This window comes from Centroberyx affinis, unplaced genomic scaffold, assembly GCF_046629955.1.
Source record: "Centroberyx affinis isolate AG114_WGS23_722 - 3 ecotype Tasmania unplaced genomic scaffold, CSIRO-AGI_Caff_v1 ptg006598l_1, whole genome shotgun sequence".
Taxonomy (NCBI): domain Eukaryota; kingdom Metazoa; phylum Chordata; class Actinopteri; order Beryciformes; family Berycidae; genus Centroberyx; species Centroberyx affinis.
The window spans coordinates 115,089-131,880 of NW_027283343.1; the positions used below are offsets into that span (position 1 = coordinate 115,089).

The 16,792-nt window shown below is 42.7% G+C and overlaps 2 protein-coding genes across 2 annotated transcripts in view; one reads left to right on the forward strand and one right to left on the reverse strand.

The window, feature by feature from the left end:
- The window catches only part of LOC139638850 (tyrosine-protein kinase receptor UFO), a 30,975-nt gene extending 21,028 nt beyond the window's left edge, over window positions 1-9,947 (forward strand). The window contains exons 13-20 of the mRNA XM_071512875.1: window positions 1,743-1,838; window positions 2,250-2,327; window positions 3,036-3,128; window positions 3,352-3,473; window positions 4,085-4,194; window positions 4,340-4,499; window positions 5,359-5,495; window positions 6,455-9,947. Of these exons, the coding sequence (XP_071368976.1) occupies window positions 1,743-1,838; window positions 2,250-2,327; window positions 3,036-3,128; window positions 3,352-3,473; window positions 4,085-4,194; window positions 4,340-4,499; window positions 5,359-5,495; window positions 6,455-6,920 (1,262 nt within the window). The 3' untranslated portion in view covers window positions 6,921-9,947. The remainder of the gene's footprint in view (window positions 1-1,742; window positions 1,839-2,249; window positions 2,328-3,035; window positions 3,129-3,351; window positions 3,474-4,084; window positions 4,195-4,339; window positions 4,500-5,358; window positions 5,496-6,454) is intronic.
- Window positions 9,947-15,940, reverse strand: LOC139638851 (galectin-4-like). The gene is made up of 13 exons (XM_071512877.1): window positions 15,850-15,940; window positions 14,840-14,928; window positions 13,961-14,165; window positions 13,543-13,656; window positions 12,717-12,776; window positions 12,588-12,614; window positions 12,379-12,462; window positions 12,251-12,286; window positions 12,102-12,128; window positions 11,977-12,006; window positions 11,674-11,762; window positions 11,373-11,538; window positions 9,947-10,352 (listed from the first exon to the last, which is right to left on the reverse strand). The coding sequence occupies exons 1-13, from the start codon at window positions 15,892-15,894 to the stop codon at window positions 10,206-10,208; spliced, it is 1,119 nt and encodes a 372-aa protein (XP_071368978.1). The 5' UTR covers window positions 15,895-15,940; the 3' UTR covers window positions 9,947-10,205.
- Window positions 15,941-16,792: the final 852 nt, after the last annotated feature.

The window sequence follows — 16,792 nt, forward strand, 5'->3', positions numbered from 1 at the left end:
AATCTAATGTTGTAATCACATACCCAGGACTAGATGTACAGTAAATCAGTTTACGAAACCATGCTCTGTGAAATTACATTTTGAATGCAGCAAATACAGTAAATATTTTGAGATCTCTCAGCAGGCAGGGCAAAATTTCACGCTCTCTCCGTAGATTTACATTTTGCATTTTACGCATTTCGCTGACAAGCTTGTCCAGAGTGACTTCTAGTGAGAGCAACTACAGAATTCGCAGTTCCTAGATCAACAACCTAAAAGGTAGTGGCTGAAGAGAGCAGGTGGCGTGTTTTCACCAGCCAGCAACCTGCCCCAGTCAGCGCTCATGGTTGGAGACACAAATACCCATAAACACAGACTACAGAGTCATATTTCACACAGCCTGGTCACATTCAAGTCCTGACATTGTCCCTGGTGTATCCACAATTTTGGGTAGACCTTATACACACAAGTCTCAGCTTGCCGCAACCACAAAGAGACCAAGGGAAAGAAAGGAAGAAAAAAAAAGTAGAAAAAACTTATTCAGTGAGTAAAATGAGAGGAGCCAAGAGAAAGAGATGTGGAGATAGCGATAATGTGGAGCGAGAGTGAATGGGAGGGGAGGGGGGGGTAAGCGCTCTGGGAATAAGGGAGAGGGTCAGAGTTTGGGTGAGATTTATGCCGCTGATGTCCACCAGTAATTTTTTTTTTGGGCCTCAATTCTCAATTCTCAAGTCAAGACCCGGGGGGGTTCCAAGTCATTGCATGTGTTGGATAATAGCCGGTCACGCTCGCATGTGTTGGGACATGCCTGCGGACTGAGCACATCGCTGTCCGACGCGTGGCAGATTGATAGCGCGGCAGCAGCTGGAGGGGTTGGGGGGGGGGGGGGTTGGAGGGGGGGATCTCCCGGCGTGTCGCTCCCTTGTCACATCCCGGTCCAGATGTGAAAACAGCGCTGTCGTCTGTCACCGCGGAGACAGCCAGCTGGCGGAAACTGAAGGGACTCGGGGATATTTTCAAACAGCTTAATACCTCTGACCTCATCTCCTGTGCTCCCCCCTTCCCCCCCCCCCCAACTGGTCCCTCCAGGATCGATCTCATGACCGTTTGACCCCCCCCCCCACCTGAGTAATGGTCAGACTCTCTGGCTGCAGTGTGGATTGCGGGGTTTGGATTGTTTGTTAGTTTTTATTTTCACATAGTTTATCAATCTACAGTTAGTTTTCAGTGTGGGTTTGGTCGTTTTAGTTTGGTTTTTATTTGTTTAACCAATGTTTAGTTTTAGTTTACTTTTTTTTTTTTTTTTATAAATGTTTAGTCGTTTTTATATAGTCTCAGTGTTAGTTTTTGGCATTGTTGGTGGCGGTGGTATTTACATTCATTTTTCAACACATCCTCATTTAACTTAAAGTTGGGACCACTTCAAAAGTCATTCTCTCTTTTTTTACCATGCACATAAACAAAAAGACAAAAACTATAACTATTTTATGTATATTTCTATTTTATTTTAGTTAGTTAAGTAGACAAGTTAGTTTTAGTTCAGTTTAAATTATTTAACAAAGTCTTGGTTTTATTTTTATTTCAGTTCACAACAGTGGTTTTTTAACATCTAGTTTTTGTCTCAGTTTTAGTGTTTTTTCCATTTTGGATAGGCGAGGGAGGCTGTTTGGCATAATCTGTCTGTTTTCCTCTCTCTCCTGTGTTCTTCATTAAAGAGCTTTGTGTTCCAGCACCATTAAAATTCCTTATTTTTCCCCCCTCAGTGAACAGCCTGGGCATCAGCGATGAGCTGAAGCAAAAGCTGCAAGATGTGATGGTGGACAGACATAAACTGACCCTGGGAAAGACCCTGGGAGAGGGTAAGTGTGCCACTCCTCGTCTGGAAAAGTATCAGGGCAGTCACAGGGAGTGTCAGACAAACATCAAGGTGAAAGGAGCATTTGTAAGCATTTTTATATCATGGTCGGTGCCTAGAACATACATGGTCAGAACTTATCTGCCGTAGCAACAAGCGCCGACATTCCACTTATCTCAAGTAATTTCCACCAGCCTGATACCTTCTGACTGGTAACAGTAAACTATTTGATAACCCGGGACTCTGTGACCCGCCTGTGAGACCTGAAAACTTAACTACTCTTCACTGTTCAATGAGAGACGCACCTGTGAATCTAACAGACTAAGCTCAGAGCTCAGAGAGACATCTAATCTAGTCACACTGCGTCACAGAGACTTGTTCATGTCCTGTGTGTGTGTTTTTGTTTTTGCTTCAGGGGAGTTTGGCTCTGTGATGGAGGGGCTGCTGACTCAGGAGGAGTTTGTTCTCAAAGTTGCTGTGAAGACCATGAAGAGTAAGTAGACAGTATAAATAGTGACTACAACCAATCCCTTATCTTAGGAACACAGGCCATTTGGTAGACGCTTGTATCCAAAGCACTATTCAGTACCATGAGTGCCATTATTGTTATTATGAGTGGCCCTGAGGGTCAGAAATTAAGTTGAGAGTTCATAAAATGCCAGTGAAATAAAAAACGAGGGGGGCGCAAAATGCCGCCTCATAAAAATGGAGCGTTTTTTGATCAGAAAACAGCCAAGCGTGCAGCCTGAAGCAGCAGAAAAGCTTGGCACCAGGCAGCCAGCAGCAGCTAGAAGAAAACACCGACCCCACACAAACCACTGCGCCAACAAAAAAACAACCAATGCTGTAAAAAGCTCAACAATTAAGGGATGAAATATGGACTGCTTGGGGACAGAGACTGGGGAAAAGGGCACTATCCTCTTTCTGTAAGGACCTCCACCAGTTTCCAGCTGTGGGAAAGAAGTTAAAACAAACCTTAGTGGTAAAAGTGTTTATTTGCCAATATGCCAAATGTATTATTTCATAGTTACATAAAATTATCAGGGGGCGAAAAACCCTCTGAAACCCTCTGCCTCTGAAACAAAAGCTAATTTGTCACCCTGTGAGAACTGAACCCTTCAGCCTGGCAGTGTTAGTGTTTTATCCTCTGAGCTGTACAGCGCCACATGTTCTCACCTCTGCACCTCTGTCTCCTCTCCAGTTGCCATCTGTACCCGATCTGAGATGGAGGATTTCCTGCGCGAGGCGGCCTGCATGAAGGAGTTTGACCACCTCAACGTCATGAGGCTGCTAGGTGAGAGGAAAACAGAGTCAGGATTTATACCGCTTGGCCCTCCAATACTTTTTCATTTTAATTTTGCCGATTCAAGATTGAGTTACGTAACGTTTCGGATCAGGGGTCACGGGTTAAATCTTGTTAATCTCTGAATTAACATGTATGCAATCTATGCGTAGAATGCTAAACCCAGCATTGGTGGTGCAGCTGTCACAGATAGACGTCCCGCCTCTGCTTTCAGGTGTGTGTCTGCAGACTGTGGAGAGTGAAGGTTACCCCTCGCCTGTTGTCATCCTGCCCTACATGAAGCATGGAGACCTGCACAGCTACCTGCTCTACTCAAGACTGGGAGACTGTCCTGTGGTTAGTCTGACTGCAAACAATGAAAGCACAGAGTCAGGAACACACACACACACACACACACACACACACACACAAGTTAATGGTGTAACGGTTTAATGGGTTCACCACAAAGTCTGTCAGCAAAATAGGATCCAAAGGTCAACATAGATGTATATTACTTATTACAAAGAATCCCCACCCGCACCTTTTTGGCAGCACGTACACTTTGAGATAATGAAAACATAGGATGTGTGTCTCTCTTTGCTATCTGCAGTTGTGATTATTAATGGATGAAGTGGTTATTTGGAAGCGGGAACCGCTATACGCAATAAGTCCCCGAAGAGCCGGGTTGAGAAACACAACGTCTAATCAAAACAAGGTTCCTGCAGAATGTTGAAATATGCATGATGTAGGCAAACGTTCAAAAAACACAACAGCGCTGAATCCTATCCCTCCCACTGGAGCGGACAATAATATCTGGAGCGGGGAACAGCACAGCTCCGCACAAACGGTTCAGGCTGGCCGCAGATCCTCAAAGAGATGGGTTGTAGCGCCCTCTACTGTACAGAAAGCAAATGCCAGCTGTAGTGGGTGTGTAAATAAACCCTGTTTCTCTCCATGTTGCCCTGCAGTACCTTCCATCTCAAATGCTGGTAAAGTTCATGACCGATATCGCCCGGGGAATGGAGTACCTCAGCAGCAAGAACTTCATCCACAGAGACCTGGCTGCCCGCAACTGCATGTAAGTACAGTCTCCGCTTCTGTTTTTTTACGCTCTCGGTTCCTGTATGTGTGTTCTCCCTTGGACTTTCTCTTTCCTTTTTCGTCCTGCGTGGTTCCGTCTCAGATGACACGGCGCTTTTAACTCTTTGGTCTCTTCGTCTCAGGCTGAACGAGAACATGAACGTGTGCGTGGCCGACTTCGGCCTCTCCAAGAAGATCTACAACGGAGACTACTACAGGCAGGGGCGAATCTCCAAGATGCCCGTCAAGTGGATCGCCATCGAAAGCTTGGCTGACCGCGTCTACACCACAAAGAGTGACGTGGTTAGTTCACCTGATATGTGTGTGGGATGTGAAGGGCTGGGCGATAAGTCAATGTTATCGTTTATCGTCTTTCAGTGGAATCGTATCGCGATGATATGGTGATTTTTTTATATCGTGACACACAATTCTGCTGTCTAAATTGATGGTAACAAGTTAATTTTATTTAAAAACTCTGACAAAATGAGGTATGAAGTTGAGTATGAGTTTTTATCAATATCCAAAAAAGCATTATTATCATGATACTGATTTAAACCATATCGCCCAGCCTTATATGTGTGTGTGTGTGTGTGTGTGTATGTGTGTGTGTGTGTGCATGTGCAGTTGGCCATATAGAGAATTTTGGGTCCAATTCCTATTTCACTCACTGGAGAAAATTAGCAATACGTTTATTCTCTAAAATTGACCAGTAACAAAATCATCATATCCCGCTCACGACCCAAAGACTTCTGTGTTTTGAGCTAATTGTATTGCAGCTATCAATGGAATAAATGCCATTACTGATATCTGTGAAAGACCAATAACAGCTGGTAATATGAGTCCATGGATATGCATATTTGTCCTAGTGTCCATGCACGTGTGAATGCATGTTTGTGCAACATTAGCTTTAAAAAAAAAAAAAAAAAAAAGTACATTCTTTGGTAACTCATGTATAAAGAAGGATGTTCTGAAAGCCTAGACAAACAGAGCAATGTTATTTCCATAGCCAGTGTTTGCTCAGTGTGGATTTATGTTTGAGGAGTGTGTGGCAAGGTGTGTGAGACCTAAAGGAATTCAAAACCCCTCAACCCTTCCCCTCTCCCTCCCTTCTCTCTTGGCCTCTTACTATCCCCCCCCCCCCCCCCTCCACTCTCTCTCTTAGTGGTCGTTTGGCGTCACCATGTGGGAGATCGCCACGCGCGGGCAGACGCCGTACCCCGGGGTCGAAAACAGCGAGATCTATGATTATTTGAGACAGGGCAACCGCCTCAAACAGCCTCCGGACTGTCTGGACAGCATGTGAGTGTCTGGTTCTTGATTGCACGTTCCTCACAAAACACACTCAGCTGATGGAGCGGCTTCCCACTGAGCGCTAGATGTCATTTCAACGTGGCGTCTCTGCTTTAGCTCTCACATAGTCCAGGATCTTTTTTGGCTGTGTATAGCCAAACAGTAGTTTTAGACCAAACAGCGAATACATTATTATATACTTAAACACTGCATAAACAGCTGTAAATATAAAAAAATATGCACCAGGGAAGTCCATCTGGACAAGATAATGCTTTATTTTTGTCATACCCCAGAAGACTAGACATCTACTAAACTTAAACTTTTAAACCCTAATTTTAGCCTAGACGTCTATAACTGTTTAGACGTCTTTTAAACAGCTAATCGACATAAAATTGCTCCGTGATTTCTTTTTCCTCATGACTAGAACAGTCTTTTTCCACAGAGCGCCCAACCCTTCTGTCTCTAACATCAGAGGTTAAGATGCTTTCCAGCCTCCTGTCTGTTTTTCAAGACACTCAATTCATGCTTCGATTGTTTTCTGTGGTTTTATGACTCTTTTAATAAACCTAACTTTACTGCACAAACTGAAAATGTAACTAAGCCAAACTGCAACACTGACAAGCACGCATACAGAAACATGTATGCATCATTATTCAATAGTTTTTCTACTTTTTGTGGTGTAATTGAAAAGTTTCCATCCAAAATATAGATATCCACCATTTGAAAAAAGTCACACAGTATAAATTATGGTACTTTTTAAAGGATTGTAGGTAATTTAAGTCTTTGGTTGGTAAAACTGTAGCACCTTCACAGAGTGGATCCTCGCTATTTTCATGATACTGTTTTTTTTTCCCCCTAAGTGGATAAATAGCATTTTGGAATCTACCTTTTCACTTGATTTTGGCATATTTTACTGACATTTAGACCTGAAGAATGCAATAATAATAATAATTTTCTGTTCTCTGTAGCTACGCCCTGATGTTCTCCTGCTGGCTGCTGAGCCCGAAGGATCGCCCGGGCTTCGAGTCTCTGCGCTGCGAGCTGGAAAAGGCCCTGGAGGACCTGCCGGACACCCAGGACCCCGACGAGATCCTGTACGTCAACATGGAGGAGTCCTCCTCGGAGCTCGGGGCCGTCGGGGGCCGCGAGCCCGTCGGGGGCCCCTCCCCCCTCTGCCTGAAGGGCCTGGACTCTGTGACCACAGTGGAGGTCCACCACCCGAACCGCTACGTCCTCTGCCCCCACCACGAGACCAACCGGGCGCTGTCCGACTCCCTGGAGAGCCTGGACATGCCGGTGTCCTCCTCCACCGCCACGCTGCCTCTCCAGCCCTCCTGCCACTCCACCCCCACCCCCACCCCAGCTCCCACCCCGACGGTAGAGGTGCTGGAGGACCGGGAGGGGTGCGGCTCCAGGAGAGCGCCCTGGCAGTGACGACTCCACTTTCTGTCACTGTAAAAAAAAAAAAAAAAAACAGACTCTGAGAGAAGACTGGTTGCTGCCAATGTGTGCCATCCTTCCACCCCAATCAGAGAACTCGATCCCGCCTCTTGGTACTGACTGTAATGAACTCAGTGTGCCCGTACATACATGTTTTGCACAAATACACTCACACACACACACACACACACACAGCCTAAGGCATTCCAAGGAAGTGAACGATTGGGATTATTTTCTTCCTCACCGCCCCGCCCCCCCCACCTCTCTCTCTTCTAAAATGAGCACATATCAAAGTGAGTGTAAAATTTAATGGGTGAGGAGGAATACCAGGACCGACCATCAACAGTGAGCAAAAACATTCAGAGCACATATTAGCTGTTGCCCACATACACTGCAGCACAATCAGAGAAACGAATTCCCAGTCAACATAGCAATAATATGCCGCATCTGCCGCAACCACCCGTATTCAATGTAGTGATATCTGCCGTGCGATTAAGCTAAAAAAAATCAAATGTCTCCGTGAAACCAGCTCAGACACTGCCGTACCATGTGTACAACTGAACAAACTGGTGAACCGACTCAGGAGCTTGAACTTTCCAGTGAGCGAGCGAGCGCTGGAGAACAGTGTGTGTGTGTGGAGCGGCCTCACCCATCTGACTCTCTGCTTCTATGTAATTTAGAGCAGAAAAAAAACAGGAGGACTGGTGGGAACTCAAAGAGGGAGAGACAGAAAGAGAGAAGCAGCAGCGTCTTTCACTGAAGCTGCCGTCTGATAAACACAATGCTGTGTGTGTTGGGGTTCGACTGACCGATATCTACCGATATCTTTAGGGTGAAGTCGGTACTTTCTGATGTTCAATATCTTTACATCTGACCATTTTCATGCCAAAAAAACTACAAGCATTCTGTGTTTTCCCCCAGGATTTGATTCTTGGCCAGGTGTGTAGACCATCACCATGTAGACCATCATGGGACAGTAAAACTCCCCTTCACACCTGGAAATTTTTCATTAGGCCTTTAAAATGAAGAATTCATTAAATTAAAACATAACTGAACAATTAAAGGAATAAGTAAAGAAAGTAGAAGTAAGAAAATAACAATCCACTGCAGGTTTTACAGTTTTATGTAGCTGTGGTCAGGGAGGAGCCTCCATCATAACGGAGGTGGACGACACTGACTGATCAATATCCGATATTTAATGAAATAAATATCGGCCTAAAATATTGTTCTAACTCTAGTTTGTATCACAGCATACTGTATCCATCTAACAAGCCTCTGGAAGAAACTAGCAGCATCTTCTCCAGGGGTTTTTCCTCAAGAGTTGTACGTCGAGCACCGTGAGCCATTTACAGTTCACACCGAGCAACTTTTTCCTCACTGACTCCTGTACAGTGGCAAGGCCTGATCCAACTATACACATCTATATGGTCTGGCCACTCTGTGATCTTTTTAAGCTTTTCCACGTCTTCCCGTCTTTGTCATAACTCAGGAACCTGAGACTCAGCTCAACAGGGACAGAGGTACTAGTCAAGTCTGGTTGCATCAAGAGGGTACAAACCATAAATGGGTTATCAAATGAACAAATGAGTGGGGAATCTGAGGTGGTGGAGAGAGACTCACTATAGGGTAACAGTAGGGTTATAGGCATGATGGAGTTACCTTAGGCAAAAAGTGGGGCACACTCCTTTGCTCCACCTTTGCTTTTGGCTCAAGCACAGTGTTATTATACATTTTGTATGATTTTTTTTTATGCTGTTTTTTTTTTTTTTTTTTTTTGTATTTCTACACCCTTTGCACTAATGTTAACATGCGTTTTTATATCAATGTACGTTTGTCTATATTTTGTATATCTTTTACGCTTTTTTCGTTTTGTTTTTAATTACTTTCCGTACATTCTTAGTCAGCCTGTAGACACTGTTGTGCCTGTCATGAAATAACAGCTTCCATGTTCACACAGGCGGGGGAGCAAGGCCTGTAAAAGTATTACAGGGGCGTTAAGCTGTTTTTTTTTCCGTAACTGAGCAAGACCGGGAGACATGACTAACCTCTGTCGTGTGACGTCACCCTGCCGCTGCGGCTTTCGTTTATTCAGAGATATTTTTGTTTCTAGAGGTTAAGCACTGTAAATAGAGGTCTGTTACCAGCAGAGAGGAGGAGGAGGAGGAGACAGAAAGCAGCAGCCAAGGGAAAACAAGACCGTCCGACCCTCCGCTTTGAGGAAGTTCACCAGCTGCAACTTCGCATCATGCATGCACTTATTTTTTTTTTTTATATATATTTGCTTGAGTTTATGCATTCCTCATTGGGATGGACTTGACCATATTCCAACACACATTTTAGGGAGGGGAGCGAGGTTTGTTTAAGTGCGGTGCTGTGTTTCTCAGTTGTATAAATCAAAGGTACTAAGTTCCTATCAGATAGTATACAGTGGTACTTAGCATTACTGAAATTCCTTGCTAAGACATAGTGTACATTTCTCGCATTACTTTTGGTACTGTATACTTAATTCAATGCAGGAAGTATTAGTCCTGCATTGTACACGAACCACGGGAAGTGGTGCAGAGACTGAGGCACTGGTCTCATTTGGTCTTTATCAATATTTTACCAATTTGAATGCAGATACACAAACTGTATTGGACCAGGCTGTGTGTGTTTGGAAACTTTTGGTCTTCACATGAGTGTTTATGGACAAAAAAGACAAACTGATCTTCTAAGTCGATTCCAGTATATACTGAAATTCCTCCGTCATGATCACGCTCAGTTCAGCCTTTAATCAGATTTTCACTTTAAGCAGATTTTTACAACCTTACAAAGTGCCTTCAGAGAGCCAGTATTTTGTATTACAGTAGATGTGTGTATGGTTTATGATTCTCCTGGTTCTACAGACAGCATGTTGATCTGGGAGGAGACTGTGCTATAATTACATTTATATTGTCACTGCCTTGATTTGTAAACAGAATTTTTATACCTACAGTATTTTGTATATGAAATAAATGTGTTCATTCGTGAATACGCTCTGTGGCTGCGCTTTACCTTAGTCATTACCAATCTCACTGATAAAAAAATGTGTTATAAAGACGTTTATTAATTCAGTTTAACCAGGTAGGAACAATACATGATGATGAGGTAACTTCTTGTCTAATGGTGGCTTATGTTCACACAGCAGGAGCGTACATCATGTTCCAGGCCCCACCAAGCTCTGAAATGTCACATAATACCTGCAAAATTACATGATGTAATCTAATAACCTATGACCGTTCAGTGGCTGGGTGTGTGGTCTCAGAAGTGGATGTAGGAGATCTGCACGTCGCCTTCTATCTCCAGCATGTCGATCTCAGTGAAGGGCTGGTAGCGGTGGAAGAAGTCAAACAAGTGCTGTCCATTCACAAACACCTTAAACCTCTGGTTCCCGCAGCGAATCGACATCTGAGGAACAAAAACATGAAATTGTAGACAGTCAGAATAAATGAAAACACTGCAAAACCACGTGATGGGAGCAAATTATGATAAGAGCATTTGAAAGAAGTCGACCACAAGGACAGAAAAAGTCAGGTTGTATGACCAGTGGTGGAAAGTAACAAAGTACATTTACTCAAGTACTGTACTTAAGTACAATTTTGTGATACTTGTACTTTACTTGAGTATTTCCATTTGATGCTACTTTATACTTCCACATTTCAGAGGGAAATATTGTACTTTCTACTCCACTACATTTATTTGACAGCTTTAGTTACTTTTCAGATGGAGATTTGACACAATGGATAATATAACAAGCTTTTAAAATACAACACATTGTTAAAGATTAAACCAGTGGTTTCCAACCTTTTTGGCTTTTGACGTCTTACAAAAAGCAGTGTGTAGTCGGGGTCACATTTCAGATGTCTATGAGTTGTTGACAGCTCCACCAAATAGTGATTTTTCCCTCTAAACCTCACATGGTTTCATTTCAATAAATGTTCAAATGATCCAATATTTCAGAGAAAAAAGTCCAAAAACTGAAAACAGATTTGTGTATCAGAACTTTGTTTTTTCTTCTTTCCTCTCCCATTAATCATCTCACGACCCCTCAGATTTATCTGCTGACCCTTTGGAGGGGCCCGACCCCTAGGTTGGGAACCACTGGACTAAACTAGCTAACTGTATATAAAGTAGTTCAAACTAGCTCCACCTCCAGCAGCTACAACAGTAACATGCTGCTTACACACTGATGCTTCAGTATTAATAATCTAATGATGTCATATATAATAAAATATCAGTCAGAGGGATCAAACCACTACTTTTACTTTAATACTTTAACTACATTTTGCTGCGAATACTTATGTACTTTCACTTAAGTAGGATTTTTCATACAGTATTTTTACATTGCTGTATTAGTACTTCTACTTAAGTAAAGGATCAGAGTACTTCTTCCACCACTGTGTATGACAGACATGAAGATGGACTTACATCAAAGTACTGTCCCTCCATGAAGGGGTTGAGGCTGAGCTCTCGCTCCTCCTGGCCCCAGCTGCCTCCAGTCATGCTGTTCCTCACCACAAGCCCCTCCCTCAGCCTGGGGTTCATGTGGAAGGCGATGTCCCGGGACCTGCTCACCACGAAGTTGATGCACAACCTGCAGCAGAGAGACAAGGAGAGTATGTAGAGTACGCTGTGTCAGTGAACGCACACATACATGGATGCACACGCACACATGCATGCACACAACAGAGAGAATGATAGACACACACACACACACACACACACTCACTTTTCTGCTCCATAGGGCAGCATGCCTCTGATGACGATGGTTCTCTTAGGGGACATCCCTCCTGGGATCATGTTGGAGTAGGGGACAGGCTTCGAACAGCAAAGACCACACAAGAGAGTTAATTTAATGTGACGTGACGTGACATAATATAACATAATGGAATTTATCGTGACATGATGTGACATAATTATGAACAACTACATTTTTATCAGTTCATTTATCACTTGCTGTAATAAAGTGTGGAACATACAAAAGTAAAGGAAAATAGAAAGTATTGTTTGTAATGCAGTGTACATTACTTACAGGGTTGTATACTGGTTGCCCACCCATTCCCTAAAATAAGATTAACAGAAGCAAGATATCAAAATGACAGGTATACAAACAGTAAATTTTTATGAATGTTTTATCTACTCAAACAGCATTCTCACCGGCAGGTTTGATCCTGGGAAGCCTCCCTGATGAGTAGAAAAATCTGTTTAGTTTAGTCTAATGATCAGGTGAGATGGTACAAAACATCAAAATGTGTAAAAAACAAGTAAAGAAAATTAAATCAATCAAGATAAAATATTGTACATACCCCCATACCGCCTCCCATGCCTCCTGGATATCCACCCTGTGAAGAAACATGTCAACAAAAAAAGTTGCAGACAGCATGATCAGGACACTGGTGAAATTAGAAATAGAAGGAGTCATAGTAGCTCTTACCCCCATGCCACCTCCCATGCCTCCTCCCATGCCTCCTCCCATGCCACCTCCCATGCCTCCTCCCATGCCTCCTGGATATCCTCCCTGGATGTCAATAACCAGAGGCAAGGGTTACTGGAAATGTATTTCACTATATTCGCCAATATTTTGCATTATATTCAAGGGCAACTGCATACAAAGACAGTAAGACACCAACACTGTCAACATACCCCCATGCCGCCTCCTGGATATCCTCCCTGTTGAAAGTGTAAAACATGTTAAATATTACTGAATTTTTGACACTTCAAAAAGCATCCCAGGCTTTCATGAACACGAGCCTCTCAAGAAAGGATACTTACTCCCATGCCTCCTCCCATTCCTCCTCCCATTCCTCCTCCCATGCCTCCTCCCATTCCTCCCTAAAAGACAAAACAAAGAACTCATGTATATATCATGCCTATTTTAAGCATAAAGTGCACAGAAAGAGTTCTCTCTGCCTCTCTCTCTCCCTCTCTCCAAATGTCATATTAGTGTGCTTGTTTCAGCAAGAACCACCTAGTACCACCTTAGCAACCATTCGCCTAGCAACCACTTAGTAACATCCTAGCAACCACTAGTAATTACCTAGCAACCACCTGGTAGCAACCAATAGTTATCACCTGGCAACTACCTTGTAACACTCTATCAACCACTGTTATTTACCTAGGAACCACCTTTTTAACACCCTAGCAACCACTAGTAATCATCTAGCAGCCAGCTAGTAGCACCCTAGCAACCACTTTGTAACACCCTAGCAAACACCTAGCAACCACCTAGTAACACCCCAGCAACCACATGATCAAACTTCATTTCATTGTATTTACAAAAGTCAGTTTCATTCCATTTCATTAAAATGTTTAAGCTCCAAGTAATCAAATTCTAAACATCTATGAATTATATATTTAATCTGTCAAACAGAAGCAAGCACACAAATGCTCTTCAGAATATTGAACCTTTTCTCGTTTCACATATACTCACTCCCATTCCTCCAGGATACCTATTCATGCCACCTCGACCGCCCTGGCACAAAAGCAAAAGCCGTTAGCAATCAGCGGTTCATGATTTATGATTTAAGCCTCTTGAATTTTTTTGCCCTTGCAAAGCGCAAAGCATTAAGCTGACACCCTCAGGGACTGGAGGCCTCACCCCTATGACATTAATTGTCTGGATGGAAACGTCTCCTGCAATCTGCAGAGCACACACTCGTTCCACAGGCATCCGGTGTGCGAATGTGTAGAAATCTCTCCCGTTGATTTTGAACTGCAATAGAAAATCACACGAAGTCAAGTCTTGTGACATGGCACATACTACACTAATAATAATACTCATGACTGTATGTAAAGCAGTTTTCTTAATAAAGTTACAAAGTGCTGTAATCGAAGGAACATAACAAACATCAATCATCTATAATAAAGCTGTTTAAGGGGAATTCAGCAAAATTCAGAAACTGTAATGATCTCCAAACAAATTAGAGTCAAGTTAGATTCCAGTTTATAAAAATGAGAAATCAGTTTTGTCTTTAAAACACTAGACTTTGACAAGCTCCCTCTCTGGTTGCTCTGACCTGGTATTCCTGTGAGGTGGCCAAGATGACCATCTCAAAGGCCTCGCCCTTGGTAAAGGGCATGTCATGAGTCTTATCCTCTGACCCCCAGGACCCATTCTCACAGGAGTTGAAGACCACCTTGTCCCAGCCGTCAAAGCGGGGGTTGAAGTGGAGGGCGATGTCACTGGACTCAGACTCTCCACACAGCAGGTTCATGTAGAACCTGTGAAAATCAACAGGAACCAGGGACTTACATTATGTCACCGGGACCTGAAGTAACTGATAAGTTAGTTTAGTTTAACAGTGCAGGAGGGGCGTGCAGTAAAAACCTGAGGATCTTATAAAAAGCATCTCAACACAAAAGAGAAAAATATGTGGGGAAACAGTCAAACGTCTACAGTATTTACTTTGTCTGCTAATGGCCTGTAAAAGTAAACTGTAACTTTGGGAACACAACTATTACTAGTTTGAAAAGAGGAGGAACAAACGATAGATAAAAGTGGAGGTGTGTGCCTATGGTCTGCTTTGATATCATACAATGCATAGTATCCTACTCCACCCACTGTGAGATTACACAAGGTGTATCCTTGGTTTTAAAACCATGTCAAAAGGTTACGGTAAGAAGCAAAGAATGTCCCACTGGACATTAATCACAGTCTGATAACACTGTTGCCTACTAGGAAACCATTAAGACAGTGTGTACTGAACTCGCCCAGCAGTTGGAGGTTAATGCAATACTGGCTCTCTGCTTTCAGTCAGCAGACAGAAAAAATATTCTTAAATATTTTTTTTTATCAGTTTAGAAAGTGCATTATTCACAGGGAATATCACTACGTTCCAAAATAAATATATCACACACTTGAAAGATAGTTTTTATATTGTTAGTTCCCAGCTCACCTGGTAATGTCCTCAGGAATGGAGCCCTGGATGTAGATGGACGCCCCGTCCCTCAGGCCGCCATAGATGGGGCCAAGATAGGGAATACTCTGAAAGATAGATAGAACACACAAAACTACATGTAGCGTCCATACAATGCAAGCAGGTAGGCAAGGTGGAACTTCAAATCTCAGTCATAAGTTAAGCCAGTGATTCACAAAGTGGGTCCTTGAGGATTCCCCAGACAAATGAGCAACAGTTTAATTTCACTATTATTTCACTCCCATGGCAGTTAGCACAATGGCTGTGTGCATAAAGATGTTTTCGTCACACTTTTCACCCTCCACCCTTTTGGTATCGTTTCACTTACATATACAGTTATATTATTCTATGCCAAGCCATATCTGACAATAATAATCTTCTCAGATGGGGTTCCATAGGTCAACATCTTAAATCTTATTAAATGGGGTCTGTGGTCTAATGCAAATCTTTTTTGGGGGGTTTCCTTGATATGAAAAGTTTGGGAACACCTGATAAAAGCCTGTTGGTGAACATTTCTATCCAACGCGCCTCACACTACCATAAGTCCATATATTTTTAGCATGGGTGGCTCCAGTGGTAAACTTATGCAGTTTTAGTGCCATTAGGGGCAGTCTTACTTATTGGAAAAACACTTTTTTTGTTACAATAAATAATTTCAATCTTGAGTCATGGTCGCCCCCCTACTCAGTCAGGCTATGGGCTGTTCCACTTCTAATGCAATTTGTAAATAAGTAAAGCTACACAAGAGGGGCAGAAAAAAAAAAAAAATTGCCCTTGCATGCATATGTTTCTCAGCTTTACTTGAAGGTAATATACAGTATACTGTATAGAAAGGATGGATTAAAAAGGGAGAGGGTTGGGAGTCAGGGATGCTTGCCTTTGCCTAGGGCCCCCAAATCACTAAGTTGGCCCCTGAGTGCCATGCTCTACCCTTTGAGCTATACAGGGATAATCAAACACTTGGAAAATCAATCAGTCTGGATACTTACCGGGATGTAGACGGGCTGATAGCCAGGAGGAGCAACAAACGCCATGGCAAGAGTCACTGAGATGGACAGGCAGGTGGAAGCAGGAGATTTACTGAGTGAGTCGGGAACGGATCACTTCAGGATGCTCAGTTTTATACAAGTGGCCAAGGGAGGGGCAGACCGGGACCAGAGCCGGGACCAAACCAAACCCACATCACCCTGTTTACTTTGCCTGCTTTAGCACGACGATGCACATTAATCTTTAACCTAGCAGAGGAGTGGCCCTTTACAACAAAAGAAAAAGAGAGCGTGTGTTTGTGTGTGTGTGTGTGATGAAACTAACATGACTGGAAACTGAAGCAGCCACTTGATACATATTTAACAGCTATTTGATTGATTGATTTATTGCTATTTTTATTTTGTTCATGGCAATGTATTATGATAATTTAACTTAACAATAACAGAGTATGTATATATATAAACAAAATATTCAACTTAATGACTAATGTCATTTGTATACATATATGCATAACCATATACCCATGTACACACACACACACACACACACATATATACATATATATATATATATATATGTATATTTACTTAAAATTTATAGTACCTGCCCCTTCATGAATATACGGTGTCTGTCCAAAATCCATCCTACACTATTACTGCAGCACCACATCCTGTTCTCTTCTTGAATGTTACATGATAGAACAAAATCAGTATAATGTTATGTTATGTTAATGTTTTCAAACAACTGGTTACCAAACTATTCCCTGTTGTCTTTGGTGGCTGAAAAGAGAGCAAACTTTGAATTTTCCAAAGAATTCCTTTCAGGGCTGAAGCAACATTTCAGCAACACTGCAGTAAAAAGAGGGACTTCAACGTCAGCTGTACCTGTATAGGAGAGCAGCACAAGGCACTCAGGTCAGCTCATATTTCAAGTCAGTTACCAGAT

Coding starts and splice junctions, on each gene's coding strand:
- LOC139638851 (XM_071512877.1), bottom strand. CDS start 15,894: ATGGCGTTTGTTGCTCCTCCTGGCTATCAGCCCGTCTACATCCCG. Junction 11,763..11,976: donor GGCAACCAGTATACAACCCT/GTAAGTAATGTA, acceptor TGCTGTTCGAAG/CCTGTCCCCTACTCCAACAT. Junction 10,353..11,372: donor TGGAGGGACAGTACTTTGAT/GTAAGTCCATCT, acceptor TTTGTTCCTCAG/ATGTCGATTCGCTGCGGGAA.